This window comes from Phaethon aethereus (assembly GCF_964289735.1).
Source record: "Phaethon aethereus genome assembly, chromosome: 2".
In the NCBI taxonomy this organism is placed as follows: Eukaryota; Metazoa; Chordata; class Aves; order Phaethontiformes; family Phaethontidae; genus Phaethon; species Phaethon aethereus.
In genome coordinates this window covers 168,386,797-168,400,892 of record NC_138582.1, presented here as the reverse complement: position 1 = coordinate 168,400,892, position 14,096 = coordinate 168,386,797, and the positions used below count along the sequence as shown (strand labels likewise).

At 38.7% G+C, this 14,096-nt stretch overlaps 1 protein-coding gene across 1 annotated transcript; it reads left to right on the top strand.

Annotated features, from left to right (window-relative positions):
• Positions 1–993: 993 nt before the first annotated feature.
• Positions 994–13,559, top strand: SEC22C (SEC22 homolog C, vesicle trafficking protein; the record flags this gene model as incomplete). The annotated part of the gene is made up of 6 exons (XM_082015234.1): positions 994–1,175; positions 3,368–3,531; positions 5,318–5,500; positions 10,849–10,967; positions 11,539–11,604; positions 13,359–13,559. The coding sequence occupies 6 exons, from the start codon at positions 994–996 to the stop codon at positions 13,557–13,559; spliced, it is 915 nt and encodes a 304-aa protein (XP_081871360.1).
• Positions 13,560–14,096: the final 537 nt, after the last annotated feature.

The following is a 14,096-nucleotide window of genomic DNA, read 5'->3' as shown; positions in this document are numbered from 1 at the left end:
CTTGACTTGTTTGTGATAATCACTTAAAGTTTGCTGATGTAGAGGTGCTCTTTTACTGGAAGCTAGGATAACTTAAAAACAGTGGTTGGGGCATCAGGAATATTTTTGCATATCATTTCATAGTGTGTTTGAATGCATCTAGGAATTGATATATTGGATAAAAAAAATGAGTGGTTTGTTTTCCTTTAGGCAAAATACTTTATAGGTTACGTTTGCCCACTGCACGGGAGATTTTACTTTGTAAATATGTATACACATGCCGGTCATTAGTTTGTTTTCTAAAATGTTCATTATGGTTATCTTTCAGAGATTATGTGAGCTGCAGTGTTAGTCTTCCAACATCTTGTGCTGAATACTCATGGTATGTCTGAAGGACAGATCTCGTGTGTGTTCTGAATGTACCAGGTAAATCCCAATAATATCTTTTCATGGGAGGCTGTTAAAGAGTAAGAAGTCAAGAGAGGGCAACTTTTATTCTATATTTAGTCCTAGTTGGTTCTGTAAAAAGAGCCTGACAGGCTGTAGTCTAAAATTTATTTTTATATTTGTGTGTTATACTAGAAAATCAGTTAACTGCAACAGTAATGCAACTATTTGCAACACCAGCGAAGATGCAGCATGTCAGTGGGAGTTAGCCAGTTTCCATAAATACCTTTAAGAACTTTATTCAACATTTCTGATGCTTGAATTAAAGCAGGAGGAGGGAAAATAGTGATATTTTTCAGGTAGATAATTCCCCTGTCAAATCCCCTGCCTCATCTTTTTGCCTGAGAGGGGCAAAAACTGGACACAGATGTGACCTTCGAGAACAGTTTGATTGCCTTTTAGTGGCAGTGGTGTTACAAGAGGTACTGTTCAGTAGCAGTGGTGAGTAAACCCTTACCTTGACATATTTCTGGCTAGCATATTGGATTGTAAGTAATTAATACCGCATCCATTAACCTAATTGAATATTTAATTTTCAGGTTGTCCTCATGAGTACTCCAGTGGAGAATGTCCATGATCTTCTTTGCCTGTGTGGTGCGGGTGAGGGATGGACTTCCACTCTCAGCCTCCACAGACTTTCATTTCAACCAGGACTTTCTGGAATGCAGAAAGAGATTAAAGGCGTTATCCTCAATTCTGGCTCAGTATCCAAGTCGAGGCACAGCAAAAGCACGTGACCTTAGCATACAGTACGTCCCTGCTTTTGCTTGTTTGTTTTTTTGGCTTTAATTTTTGAAATGATTGTCCTGGGGATCAGTTGAACTTTAGGTATGTTCTGTAGTGCCTAACTCCAATCTGAAATCCCACCATGCATGCCTAGATTGTAACCTCCAAGCAGTATTTTGAAACCTTATTTCTCAGCAGTACAGCCACATAGCTCCTACTCAGTTTAGTAAGCATATGTTAAGAATTGCTTGGTTTAGTTTTCTTTTTTTTGTTGTTGGTGGTGGTTTTTTTTTTTTTTTTTGTGGCAAAAGCATTCTGCTTGATGGGTAGTACTTATTTCTAATAGCAATCGGAGTCAGCTTGGACATTGACAAATACCTTCTTAAGATGGCAACCTAGTGCCTAGAAATTACTTAGTTTAGTCTAAAACTAAACCCAAACCCCTTTCTTCAGGGACGGTCAAATCTTGCTGATGCCTTCTCTCAGGCCTCTGATTCTGGCTTGCACAGAACTGCCCTGAATCCCTCCTCCATGCTGCCCACTCCATTTTCTGAATACCAGCAAGGTTCAAGTCTCTAGAAGCTCTGGGTGATGCATGTGTCCTGAGGAGGCCTGAAGCATACTGACAGTAGCCAGTATGGAGAAATGATAAATTTTTGCTTTTATTTGTCGGAGAAGGATCTGCTAGTCTTTATTTTAAGAAAGTAAGGTTTAATTCCGAGATGAGAATGTCTGTTTTCTGTTGATTTTAGTTTAGTTCTAAAAATGAGTTTTAGCTTCTGATTGCATTTCTGGTTAGCAAATGTAAGAAAACTTAAAGTGATACTTTAAGCGATACTGAGCTAAAACTAAGTATCCCTTTTTGGGGGGAGTGATTGGAGAAAGAAGATTCATGAACTTAACACTGAGTCAATTGGAAAAGCAGAGATTAGCATTTTAATTCCTTTTCCCTCAAAGAAAACTTGTGCCTTTTAATGCTAACACATTCTGCTGCTTTTAATCTTCTGTGGTCTCTACAGAAGTAGCTATGCATCTGTCTCTGAAATGAGAAGAGTGCAAACAGATATGTGGCAAAAAGGTAGTTTCATGCGGGCATGATGTTGATCCTCAGCGTGAGCTGGGGACAAAAGGACTTTACCCAATGTAACTAGGGTGTAACGGAGCTATCAAAACCATAAATCCCAAGTACATAGCACAATGAATAAATACAAATGTGATGAAATAGAAACCACAAGTATTTCTGTGTAAGAGGGGTGAAATATATAAATAGTAGAAAAGAGAGACAATACAGAGAGAGAGAGAAATTGTTCAGCTGCAAAAACTTTAGGCTGAATTCTTGCTAACAAATAGCTAGCCTATAAAGGAAGATTTCCTCAGCCTTCTTTCAGAGATAGTTACAAATCTGTAATTACGGTGGGGATTGTGGAAGTTTAGCTATCTACATTATGAGTGCTGACATCTGAACTAGGTGCTCTGACTCCTGTCTTACTTAATGAAACTTAGACAAGAGTGATTTCTCTCATCAAGTACACGTCTATGTTTTGGTCAGGTGAATCCCCTGTTGAGTTTCCTAAAAGGTTTTGGGCCATCTGTAAGCAGAAACTTCTGCATAAATATGGTTTCAGTGTTAGAGGGACTCCTTTTGGAGTAGAATTTGTATTGTGCTGTTTCTGATACAAACTCATCTTCATTTGTTACAGGTGATTTAGCAGTAACAGTGTTTGAGTATCTTGGTTTGTACAAGTTAACAACTATCTCTTGCTGCTAATACGAAGTTGTCATATTTAAGGGGAGCAAGGAATACATCTGCTTGCTTCCTGTGAACACCCTTCCTTGTTTTTACTGTTGTTTGTGGAAAGCCACTGTGTGTTCTTTCAAAAATCTTCTTGCCTGTGATATTTTTTGGCTACCTCTTTTCTTATTAACATGATTTAAAGCCAGCGTAGGAAAATAATGTCCTCAATTTTTACTGATGTAGCAATTTAATAAAATCTGTATTGTGATCTTTAGTATACTAAAGCATACTGTGAGTTAAGAATACGTGTTAGATCTACAGGACTATTACAGCAGCACAAACAATATATTTTTTTCAGTCTGCTCTTTCAGTGCAGTCTGTGCGTCTTGTTTTGACAGAAAGCACAGTTTACTTCTCATGTTCAGCATGACTCTTTTACCTTTTTATGTTGATGTTACTTTTTTTTTTCTTCTACTTCAGTTTCCTTTCTTCCGGGGATATTGCCTGCATGGCAATCTGTTCCAGCAACTACTCAACCATTATGGCGTTTTGCTTCCTGGAAGAGCTTCAGTGGGAATTTGCTTCTTCCTATGACACAACAAGCATCAGTTTAGCTTCCAGACCATATGCTTTTCTTGAATTTGGTTTGTAACTTTGTTCTCTAATAGTAAGAATTCTGTGTCTGCTACTTTTATGGTGTTAAACAATGTCTCCTGGGCAAAGCCTGATCAGAGAAAGGAATCTGTGTGTGTGCCTTTGCATGCGTGTGTAGGAGGGGCGGCAGATCTTGTAGCTGCCTTAAACTATTAGACTGTTGGTATTGCAGTTCCTGAGAGCCCCTGTGATAGATGAACAAAATGCTGTGGTGATTAATAAACAAACAGAAGAAAAAGAAATCCACATCTCAAACACTTTCTAACTTAATTAAAAAAATCTGACAAGTGGAGACAGACGGGTACAGGAAAGAAGGGAGACAGTAGATTATTATGGGCAGCTTTACTTCTGGCATGACTTAGATTCACATAATACTTCATAATCATGCCTAGTGATTCTTTTTTAACCTCATATAAATGGTTTTCTTGCCAAGTAGCAGCTGCTCTACTGAACCTCACACCTTTTGGAAACAAGAAGTCCTGCACAGTGAGAAGCTCTTTTCTGGGAAAGGATAAGATATTGTAGTGGGTTAGAACACTTTCGTCCGGATTTTGGTAATAGTGTTAAGCTCATGCTTAAAAGACTGAGAAATCCACAAGGAAAGCATATTATACAGCTGTCTTGTATTTTGGGTGGATTCCCTTCAGGGCACATTCCAGGTATGATGTAATTTTACACTGAGATCCAAATTACTCCTTTTTTAAACCTGAGTAGGAATTTGGGTATTTCTAGCCTCTTTTAATTGTGTGAAGGCTTTTTTTTTTATTTAAGATGCACTTGATGTCTAAGATCTTAGATTTTTGCCTGGTAGTTACAGATAATTACAGCAGGCTGACTTAAGGTAAAATAAAGGATTTTTCACTACAGAATGCTTATGGCACTGTGTATTCTAGCACAACATAAACTCCTCCTGTGTGGTCTCAAAACTCATGCTTAAGCTATTACATATGTATCATACCCAGTAGTATCTGTGGTCAACCTATGCAAATCTTCTAGTGTAACAGTATCTTGAGGATATGGATTTTACTTACAAGAATTCTTAGCAGAATGGTTGTTTCTGCCTCTTATTTCCCTAAGCATTTGAAATAGTTTGAATTTGACAATATCTTTGCTCAGTTAAGTAGGAGGTAGCAGTATCCACAGTGGGGTAGTTCAGCTCTGATGGTGTGAGCAATTCGTAGGGACAAATTCTCTACTTAGTCTCAGTGGAACTCCTGTCAAACCAGCAGCCACATTTGTGGAAAGGGATTTGCTTGCAAATGGTATTAAATGTAAAGTGTGAGAGATGAAGCAGGTTGATCTGTACATAGATTTGTGGCTTGGACATTGGTGGAATCACTGTGGAATTGCTTCTGCCAATCAGAATTGCTTCATGACTCAAGTTTAGGTTGAATTACCTTATCTCTGTGCTGGAAAAAAACTAATCCTTGGCATTGTTAAAAAACAATGTGGAATTGCTTCTCGTGGTAGTTCATGGGTAGTTTAAGATATGTGTTAACATCTACCCTGGTATATGAAAGCTTGTTTTCAGTCCGCTGGCAGGCAGGCTGTTGAGATTTTAAAGTATCCAGAAGGGAGTGGACGCAACATAAAATACCTAGGAGAGGTTTTTTGTTCCTTAGCCAGTGGTGGAATTTTATACCTGAAGCTAATAAGAAAAGAAATGAAGGAAGAAACAAAAAACAATCAAAAAAGAATGCCATGATTTGATTAATAAATACATAAAGCACTTAACTTTTGCAGAGCTAATTGAAGCATGTTTTTATATGGTTTCAGATAACATTATTCAGAAAGTGAAATGCCATTTTAACTCTGCAACTGGCTCTCAGATGAAGGCCAACTGGGAGAAGGTTGAGGAGGAGCTGAAGTTCCGGCCCCCAGTTCAGCTGAAACTGGAGGATACAGAGCTGATGAATGGAATGACTAATGGTGGGCACGCAGGTGTTCATGTGGAGGTTGGTAAGTTACTACTACGCACAGGTGACAGTAGGCTTCCTGAACCTAACTTTGCAAACGCCAGAAAAACATGTAACAGCAGTTGCTCCATTTGTACTGAGATATACATATATCGCGTGTATGAAACCCAAGAAAAAAGACTGCCTTTCTCTCATAATAAACAACATATGGTCTTTAGATTACAGCAGGTATGCATCAGAGCCTTTAGGGACTCATGGTAGTGTCTCTTTCCAGCTTTAGATCACCTTCTCTAAATGGAGAATTGGTTGTAACTGGACTTGGCATTTTCCATGTTAAATTCTCCTGCTTTTAAAGTAGCTGTTTGTTAAATTTTCTATGACAAAAGAAGTGCAACTACTTCATTGCTTGTTGCAAACTCTAATAGAAGATACGTAACTACAGTCTGAATGAGTTGCTTCAGCCTTGAGGAGAGAAAAGAAGAGTATGAGCTGAGGGTAAAACTCTTATGCTCAGACTGCCTGTCTTGGGTTCTTCTCCCCTCTTTGCTTTCTCCTTTTACATTATTCTCTAAAATGTAGTGTATTTGACTAAAATTCTGAAATAAGATATGTATATCTGTGTAAACAACATTTAGAGGCTTGAAAAGGCACCTTTTCTTAATGAATACTGATATTTTACTTGCTTTTAGAAGTACTAACCTCTACTTATTTATTGTAAAATTGGTATCTTCTTATTTTTATTTCAGTTGCATAGTCAAAGTCCTGCCTAATTCCTCTACAAAATGAAGTCAAAGGTCTTTTCCAACCTAAATGATTCTATAAGAACATTGAGTCGAACCGTAAACCTAACACTGCCAAGTCCACCACTAAACCATGTCCCTATTTTAAACCTATTAGCATGATGGTTTAAATGCAGCTGGAGTGCCATGACCTTGTATTTCCTCCTTTTTGTTGTTCTTGGCTTATGAAACACTAATAAAATTAAGTTCCAGTTGCTCAGTCTTACTGTTTCTGATGGATGAGCTGGAATCTAATTTGACATAGGTATTTTAAGTTAAAACATAGAGGGGCAGTGGCCAGGAGGAAGAGAAAATAGAATTGAAAACATTTTATTTGCCAGTCAGGTTTGTGAGTACTCCTCAGAACTGTGCTTGAAGGTTAAATATTTTCATGATGTGGCAGGGCTTAGAAATTCTCTGCACCAGTGTGAACAGTTTCAGTGCCAGTAAACATTTGCAAACTTGTATGTGTCCACAGATCAGAAATACATTTTCAGTTCCCTCATATTCTTAATTGCTTTCTTTTACATTCCATCTGGCTTTGTATTTCTGGCTGTTCTCTGTGGTCGAACTCAAATACTCTTACAGATTGTTCTGCCTTTATTTTAAGGATCCTGTTTACGATCATCTGTTTCCTTCAGCTGGAGTCAGCTTTCCTGGCTTATGTCTCTCTCCTCTCATCATTACCCACAGCTGAATCCCACTTCGCTGCTCTAAGTTTAGCTGTGTGGATAGTGTTTGTTCCCATATTAATGTTATTTATATTATGGCTCTGCTATATGGGAGACTTGAGCATACGTTGAAGTGTTATGGTCACAGGAGAGCAGAATTTAGTTGTGCCCACATTCTATAGTGAAGATAGATCAATCAATGTATTGATCAAAACATCAGTCTCATTACGTGGTCGTAGCTAGTTCCTGTCTTTTGAGCTGTGTGATCACATCCCCTGGCTCTTCATTTTGATGTGAAAGGAGTCTGAAAAGTCAGGGCAGTTTTGTCCTTGTATATATGTGTATATATATATGGGAACAAGAGCTCTTTTTTAATTTTTTTTTTTTTATTCTTTCTTCTGTTTGTTCCTTCCTTTGTTAACTAAACCCAGCCTAGTGCTTGCTAGACAGACACTGGTATTGTATCCTTGATCAGTATCTGCACAACCTCAGCTGTTGTTGTGAAAACCTCACCTTGTGTCTCGATATGGGTACAGCTGATAAAGCTCCTGTGGGGTTATGTATACAGAAGAAATGTGAAGTGTAAGAAGCTTTCTGTGAAGAGGGAGAGTTTTCACATCAGAACTGGCTCTATGAAGTGGAAGAATTGTGCTATTCACCTTGTAAGCATGCTGTTAAATTATGCAGCATTGTGTTCCCCTTGATGAATGTTCTTAGTCTTCTGTAGGCACACAAGGAGTCCTTCACAGAGTCCTTTTTAAGGTGCTTTTTGAAGATGTCTAACATCTGTCTTTTGTATGCTTGTATTTTACTTTAAAATGTTTGAGTCCAATTTCATTTTTCACACCTGGTGCTGTCTTTATCTGGAGCTTTGAGTATGTGACTCATTGTCAGACCCTTGTTGTGCTATGCCTTGAAGAGGCAGAACGGAGCGTGGTACAGGCATTCATGTCTGTCTGCAGTTAAATAGCCAGAGGCCGCTGCTCAGAAAATCTTTTAGAGGCAGAAATTTCAATTTCTTCATCCTGTGAGAGTGTTTTCATGGAATTGTTCTGTACATGTTCAAACCTGCAGATGCATTTTTCCTGGGTGCTAGATAATCCACAGTCCCCAGAACATCTTTCGTATGGTTCTTGTACGCTGAAGTGCGCAACTTTTCTACCTGAAGAGTCAAATCAGTTTGAAACCCAATTAGCATTTAATTGTGCTTGTGCAAAATTGTGCTGTCTTGGACTAAGAGTGCTTGTACTCTCTTGTTCCCTTACTTAATGTAAAAAGCAATTCTAGTATGAAATTCTGTTTATGGTTGAATTCACACAAGGAAGTGCAAGAATTTTTCCCTAGCAGTACCCATCTCACTTGTTCTGTGCAATTTCAGTTTGTGAATTAAACTTCAGAATGATACAGCAGAAATAAAGCTCCACAGCAAACAATTTAAGGATCAGTTTTCACAGAATCTGAACTCGGAGCAACTGGATATTGTAATCTCCCCTGCATATGTGATAGCAATTCTTTTTATCCTACTGGACGATAAAAAATGTAACTTTTACATAATGTTCCATGCTGCAGAAGCAACATATTGCAACTTGCATTGTGCTTTCTTCAGGACTGGGGACTCTTCGCATACACAGTTTGCAAGATCCTGTACAATGAATAACACTTCTGCTTGATAATTTTTCTTTGAGAGACACTGTGTGCTTCTGAAGTAAACCTTAGAAACTGAGGAAGAAGAAACAGTAGTCTTTATTAGGAAATTTCTGAGAGAGAGAGGTACATAGCTGCAATATTATTTAATTTATTGAAAATAATAGGAAACTGAATACTCAGGTCAGTGAATGAACAAACATGCTGGTACAGCTCCTGTTGAGTGCACTGTCTGGACCTTAAATTTCACTGCATAGCAAAATTGCTGTTGATAGGGTTACTCGCACCATTTATTTACATGAACACATGTACGACAATAATGCACAGTAATGCTACATAATGTGACATACATCGAATAGAATTACTACAATTCCTTTTGCAGCTGCTTTGGAATAGAAATTATAGATGTCTGAATGCAGGCCAGACAAATTAATTACATAGACACTTATAAAAGATACTTTATATCCCTCTATTAGTTTAGCACCAAGCTTTTTTTACATCCATCTATCAAAATCTCTCTTGAAGGAAAAGACACAAGTGTTTTCCTGTCTTAAACCATGCAGTACTGCAATATTTAAGCTGTTAGGGTGTTTCATCTGTCACTGAAACAAAGCCAGAGATGATGTCTGCTGTGTTCCTCAGTTTATCTACGGTAGTCAGCAGCTGGCTACATCTGGACAAGAGGCAGAAGATCCTGAGAGCTGGGAGACTTCTTGAGGGCTCATTCATTCTTTCCTGTATCTTACGGATGTTGGTGCAGGAGAGGATCTAGATTTGGCATCTGAGCTGCAAAGTACCTTTCTTCTTGGTATGCTGACGGTGTTCTACTTGTGGTGATCCAAGGGCAGGGATGAAATGTAGGTGAGTATCTAGGTGTGGGCTAGCTAGTATAACTAAGGGAAGAAATAGGTGAGCTTTTGGACAATCAAAACCCTGAATTAGGAGCAGCAGATTCCAAAGTTAAATACAGGTTTATAATAATTGCTTTGACCTTAATTAGGTTTGTATCAATTAGATGATCCTGAAGAAATGGTATTTGGGGGTGTGGGTGTTTAGTAGCAGTGGAGGTGAGAAAGGAAGGAGACAGATGGTTCACCACCTGTGAAACATGGGCAGGTGGGGAGAAAGGGAGTTGTGATGCACTGTAAAATGTGGCTCAAAGGCCAAAATCTATAGCATCTGGTTTAATTCCTAGGCCCCAGTTTTGACCATGTTTTATCAGTCTGAGAGGCCCAGAGGTAAGAGCAGCAGTTCTATGGCAGACGTTTCCCCACTGTGACTGCGTAGTATCATCCTGACAACTCCTACAACAACTATTCTAGCAACAGGGCATCAAAATCCTTGGCTCCTACAGATGTATTCTGGCAACTGCTTGATTAGGGCATCAAATGCTGTATGGAAACTATGCAGGGGAAACTAAATTGCTGTATACCAGACTGAACCCTCAAACTGTCAGTGGGAAGAAATACATAATTACCAGCTGAGGAAGAGATGAATTACTGTCTTGCCTTTATGGGTGTCAGAAATGTAAGCTCTCTCCCAGACCTTTGGGTGCTTAAAGCCTCTAGCTTTTCTACTGACCTGTGGAGTGCTAAGTATGCTAATCTGCTGTACTAAACAGTTGAAAAATTTCTATGTGCGCCATTAAAAAAAAAGACATTAATGCCAAATAGCTTAAGAACACCTTCTGTTGCTTAATCCATTTTAAACATACTCCAGAGCTCTTGCTGATTTCTAGATGTCTGAAGAACTTAAGAACAGTGTAAGGCAACAAAAAATGTTTTTTGTATTCATAATTGGTGTTCTCTAGAGTAAGCATGAAAGGTTTTCATAGAATCATAGAATGGTTTGGGTTGGAAGGGAATTTTAAAGGCCATCTAGTCCAAACTCCCTGCAGTGAGCAGGGACATCTTCAACTAGAGCAGGTTTCTCGGAGCCCCATCTAATCTGACCGGGGATGTTTCCAGGGATGGGGCATCTACCACCTCCCCGGGCAACCTGTGCCAGGGTTTCACCACCCTCATTGTGAAAAATGTCTTCCTTCTGTCTAGTCTAAATCTGCCTTCCTAGTTTAAAACCCTTATCCCTTGTCCTGTCGCAACAGGCCCTGCTAAAAAGTCTTTCTTCTCAGCCCCCTTTAACTCCTGGCAGGCTGCAATAAGGTCACCCTGGAGCCTTCTCTTCTCCAGGCTGAACAAGCCCAACTCTCTCAACCCGCATAAGCAAATTTGAGTCATTTTATGTTAAAAGATTCAAGGTAATCGTGCAAACTGTAACTAATGTATCTTTTTTTTAAGTCCCTACTTACAGAATGCAGCGTGTGACTCCCCTGGGGATTCTGTCGCTTGTTCTGAACATCATGTGTGGAGCTTTGAATCTCATTCGAGGAGTTCACCTAGCAGAGTATTCATTTCAGGTAAACCTGGTTGAACTGAATCCTGTAAGTGAGTCAAAGGGAGAGAGTTATTTGAGTAACCAGATTAAGGGTGGCTGTTCTGCTTCTTAGTAGAGCATACATCTTTCCACAAGTGTTTGGTTTGTCCAGGGACTGTACAATTGATTGCGCACCTGCTAGACCTCGTGTGTTTTGTTGTATATCACAGAAGACCGCATTTTATTCTTTTCTAGGGAGTTCAAAATTTGGAAAAAAATTTTAGTCTTGCCAAGCTGGCATTTTTTTTTCCATTCTTGTATTTTGTTCTAGATGTAGACTTTGTTTACAGTTTCACATTTGTTTAAAAAACTTATTAAAAGGGGGCAGGGAGGGAAGTGTCCTGATTTTATTTTATCTAGCAGGAATTGTCACATAAGCCCTAGTTCTTGGTATCTTGTTCAATGATACTGGTCTTTCTGTTTAACATTCTTACAGTCAATCAACATAAACTAGGATAAGAGGTACTTGATGAAATACGGTATTCTAAAATACCAATCAGTACTTGCTAAAAACTGTAGCTGACATTGTTTGTCACTTCTTTTAATCCAAACAGGAGGACCATGAAGGAATTGGAAATGTGATAGCTTTTTTCCTACCTTTTCTAGCCTGTGTTTTCCAGGTATGTTAACTGTAAATAAAAAGCTTTCTGATTATTTTTATATTATAATATACAAGACAAAATGATTTCCAGCTAAGCAGAGGAACAGTTTGTTTTTTAGTATCCTACCTAGGTGATTCCACTGAGGTATTTGAGTGAAGGAAAAATACAAATGCAGTCAAAGGCACAATTTGACCCTTGGCAAATTGCAGTTGCAAGCTTTTTCAGTGCTTCCATGTATTAACATGCCAAATGGGGCTGAGTGTGATAAATAGGTGCGAGCCCAAAGATGGTTTGTTTCCCGAACGGATAGACACAATGTCTGTCTGACAGTGGCAGACTTAGTGATGGCTGTTTGTAGCATAACAACCTTGAAAGGCTAAAGAAGTATAGGATAGCAACATTATTGAAAATGTTCTAATTTACATTAAAAATTACTTTCAATTCTTGAAAAAAATGTGGTTCCTAACTTCCTTAGATTTTTTTTTTTCCCCTAACATTATTTTCTCTGAGGTCCTTGTACAGAAGAGTTTGAATGAGGAAAATATTATATGCTCCATATGGGTTCTTCTTGAAAGATTTCTTAAATGCCTAAAGTAGTGGTCCACAACCTTTAACTTGAGGGCAATATGTTGTTTGCAAAACCTTCAATTTTTAGCCTGTCATCACAGGAAGCTCTGTAGTTGGGTTACTCGTGGACAGAATGAATAACATAATGCATACAGTGTGTTCATAGCTTAGTACTGTTGCATTTGGCTAATGGTTTTGGGACCACTCTCTGAAGACTTCTATTTATCTATGGTATTTGAAATTTGCAGAGAGCCTATTTATTGTATCATAATAGATAGAATTTAGTGTCTTCCAGCCTTCTTACACCTCTGCTCACAGCAGAGCTTTAACGTGGAGATACTAATTTGTATCTAAATACTTGATGCAGGGAATTCTTCACAAAGAAAGGCTCTGTCCTGCTTTTTTCCAGTTAGTACCTAAAGCTAAAGAAGCTAAATAAAGAAGAGTTCTCTCTTACTCTTTTGATCTTTAGCAGTCGTCTTTACAAAATGCTTGTGCATAAATTGAGCTCAAATGTGAAGTGCTTTCTACATGCTGATCTCTACTTGTGTTATCAGCACAGTTGGAAACTGTGACCTTAAGTGAGAAAGCATGATCTGTTACTGCCTGAGCTAAAAATGTAATTCTTCTCACAGCACTTTGTGTGTTTAGTTTTCTCCTGCAAGGGTTGTTGCTCTTCACACATGCTTAGCAAACCTGTTCCACCTGTTCCTGAATTTGAAAAGAAAAAGAGCCCAACCCCCCAGATAAACCTGTTAACAGAAATGGTGATCTTTCTACCAAGCCAAGTCTAGAGAATGAAATCCCTTACTTATCCTGAGAACAAATATGGCAGAAGCAGATTTGGGTTTGCTGTTTTCCTGCTTCTGAGCCTTTGTCTTCAAAAATCATAGCTGGTTTTTGAAAGCTGGCTCAGTTTTCAGACTCCTTTTAATCTAGGCTGAGACAGGCAGGAGGGACACCAGTTGTGCTGGCAGACTTCCTTTGGTATCTGTGCTTCCTCAGTAGGGTGTGGGTTGAGGCCACTACTCCAGCTATTCTTGGAGGACCTTTCAGCATAGGACTCAAAGGTTTGAGCTTCTCAGTGGTCACTGCAATGGCAGACACATCCAAGTGGTGTGAATGTACCAACAGTTCCCAACTATGTCTCTTGTCTGTATGTACACAGCTTAATGCTAACACTGTTCTCTCTGGTTCTTTTGTAGTGTTACTTGTACCTCTTCTACAGCTCGGCAAGGAAGGTGAAGACATTTGTACTCTTTTTCTCTGTTTGTTTATGCAACATTTACTTGTACGGATTACGGAACCTCTGGCAAATAGCCTTTCACATAGGAGTGGCATCTCTTTCTTCTTACCAGATACTGACAAGGCAACTTGTGGAGAAACAGCCTGACTGCGGAGTATGATAAAGACTTTGAATTTGCTACTCTATTTTTGCAACTTTTTTTGTATTAAACTGGCCAAAAATAGCTTGGAGTATTTTTAGATATTTATGATGATAGTTATTGCAAGGAGGATATTTCAAAGCAACTTGAAATAAAGTAGGATACTGTAATCATGTCAAACATACAGCGAGGAGTGTAGCTGTATTTACCATGGCATGTTGTAATTATGCGTGGTAGATCTTTTCAGGTGTCATCAACAGATGGAGGTTCTCCTTGCCGTAAACAGGCTCTTACTCCTTGACTAATACTATCTAGACAGCATTTTGCCTTTTGTCTTACTAGCTGTGTAACAGTCTGGCAGGTCAATGTCTTACCCTGCCAATGCTTCCGAAAATATTAAAACTGTATGGTAAAATGAAGATAAAGCGGTAGGTAGCATTTTTGTCTATAGAATTTGTTAAGCATTAAGATTCTTGGTAAATGTAAGTAAAGGAGTTGTTTGCCATAATTAGATGAGTTCAGTATCAGTGGGAAAAATTGTTAGGATGAGCTTCAGGG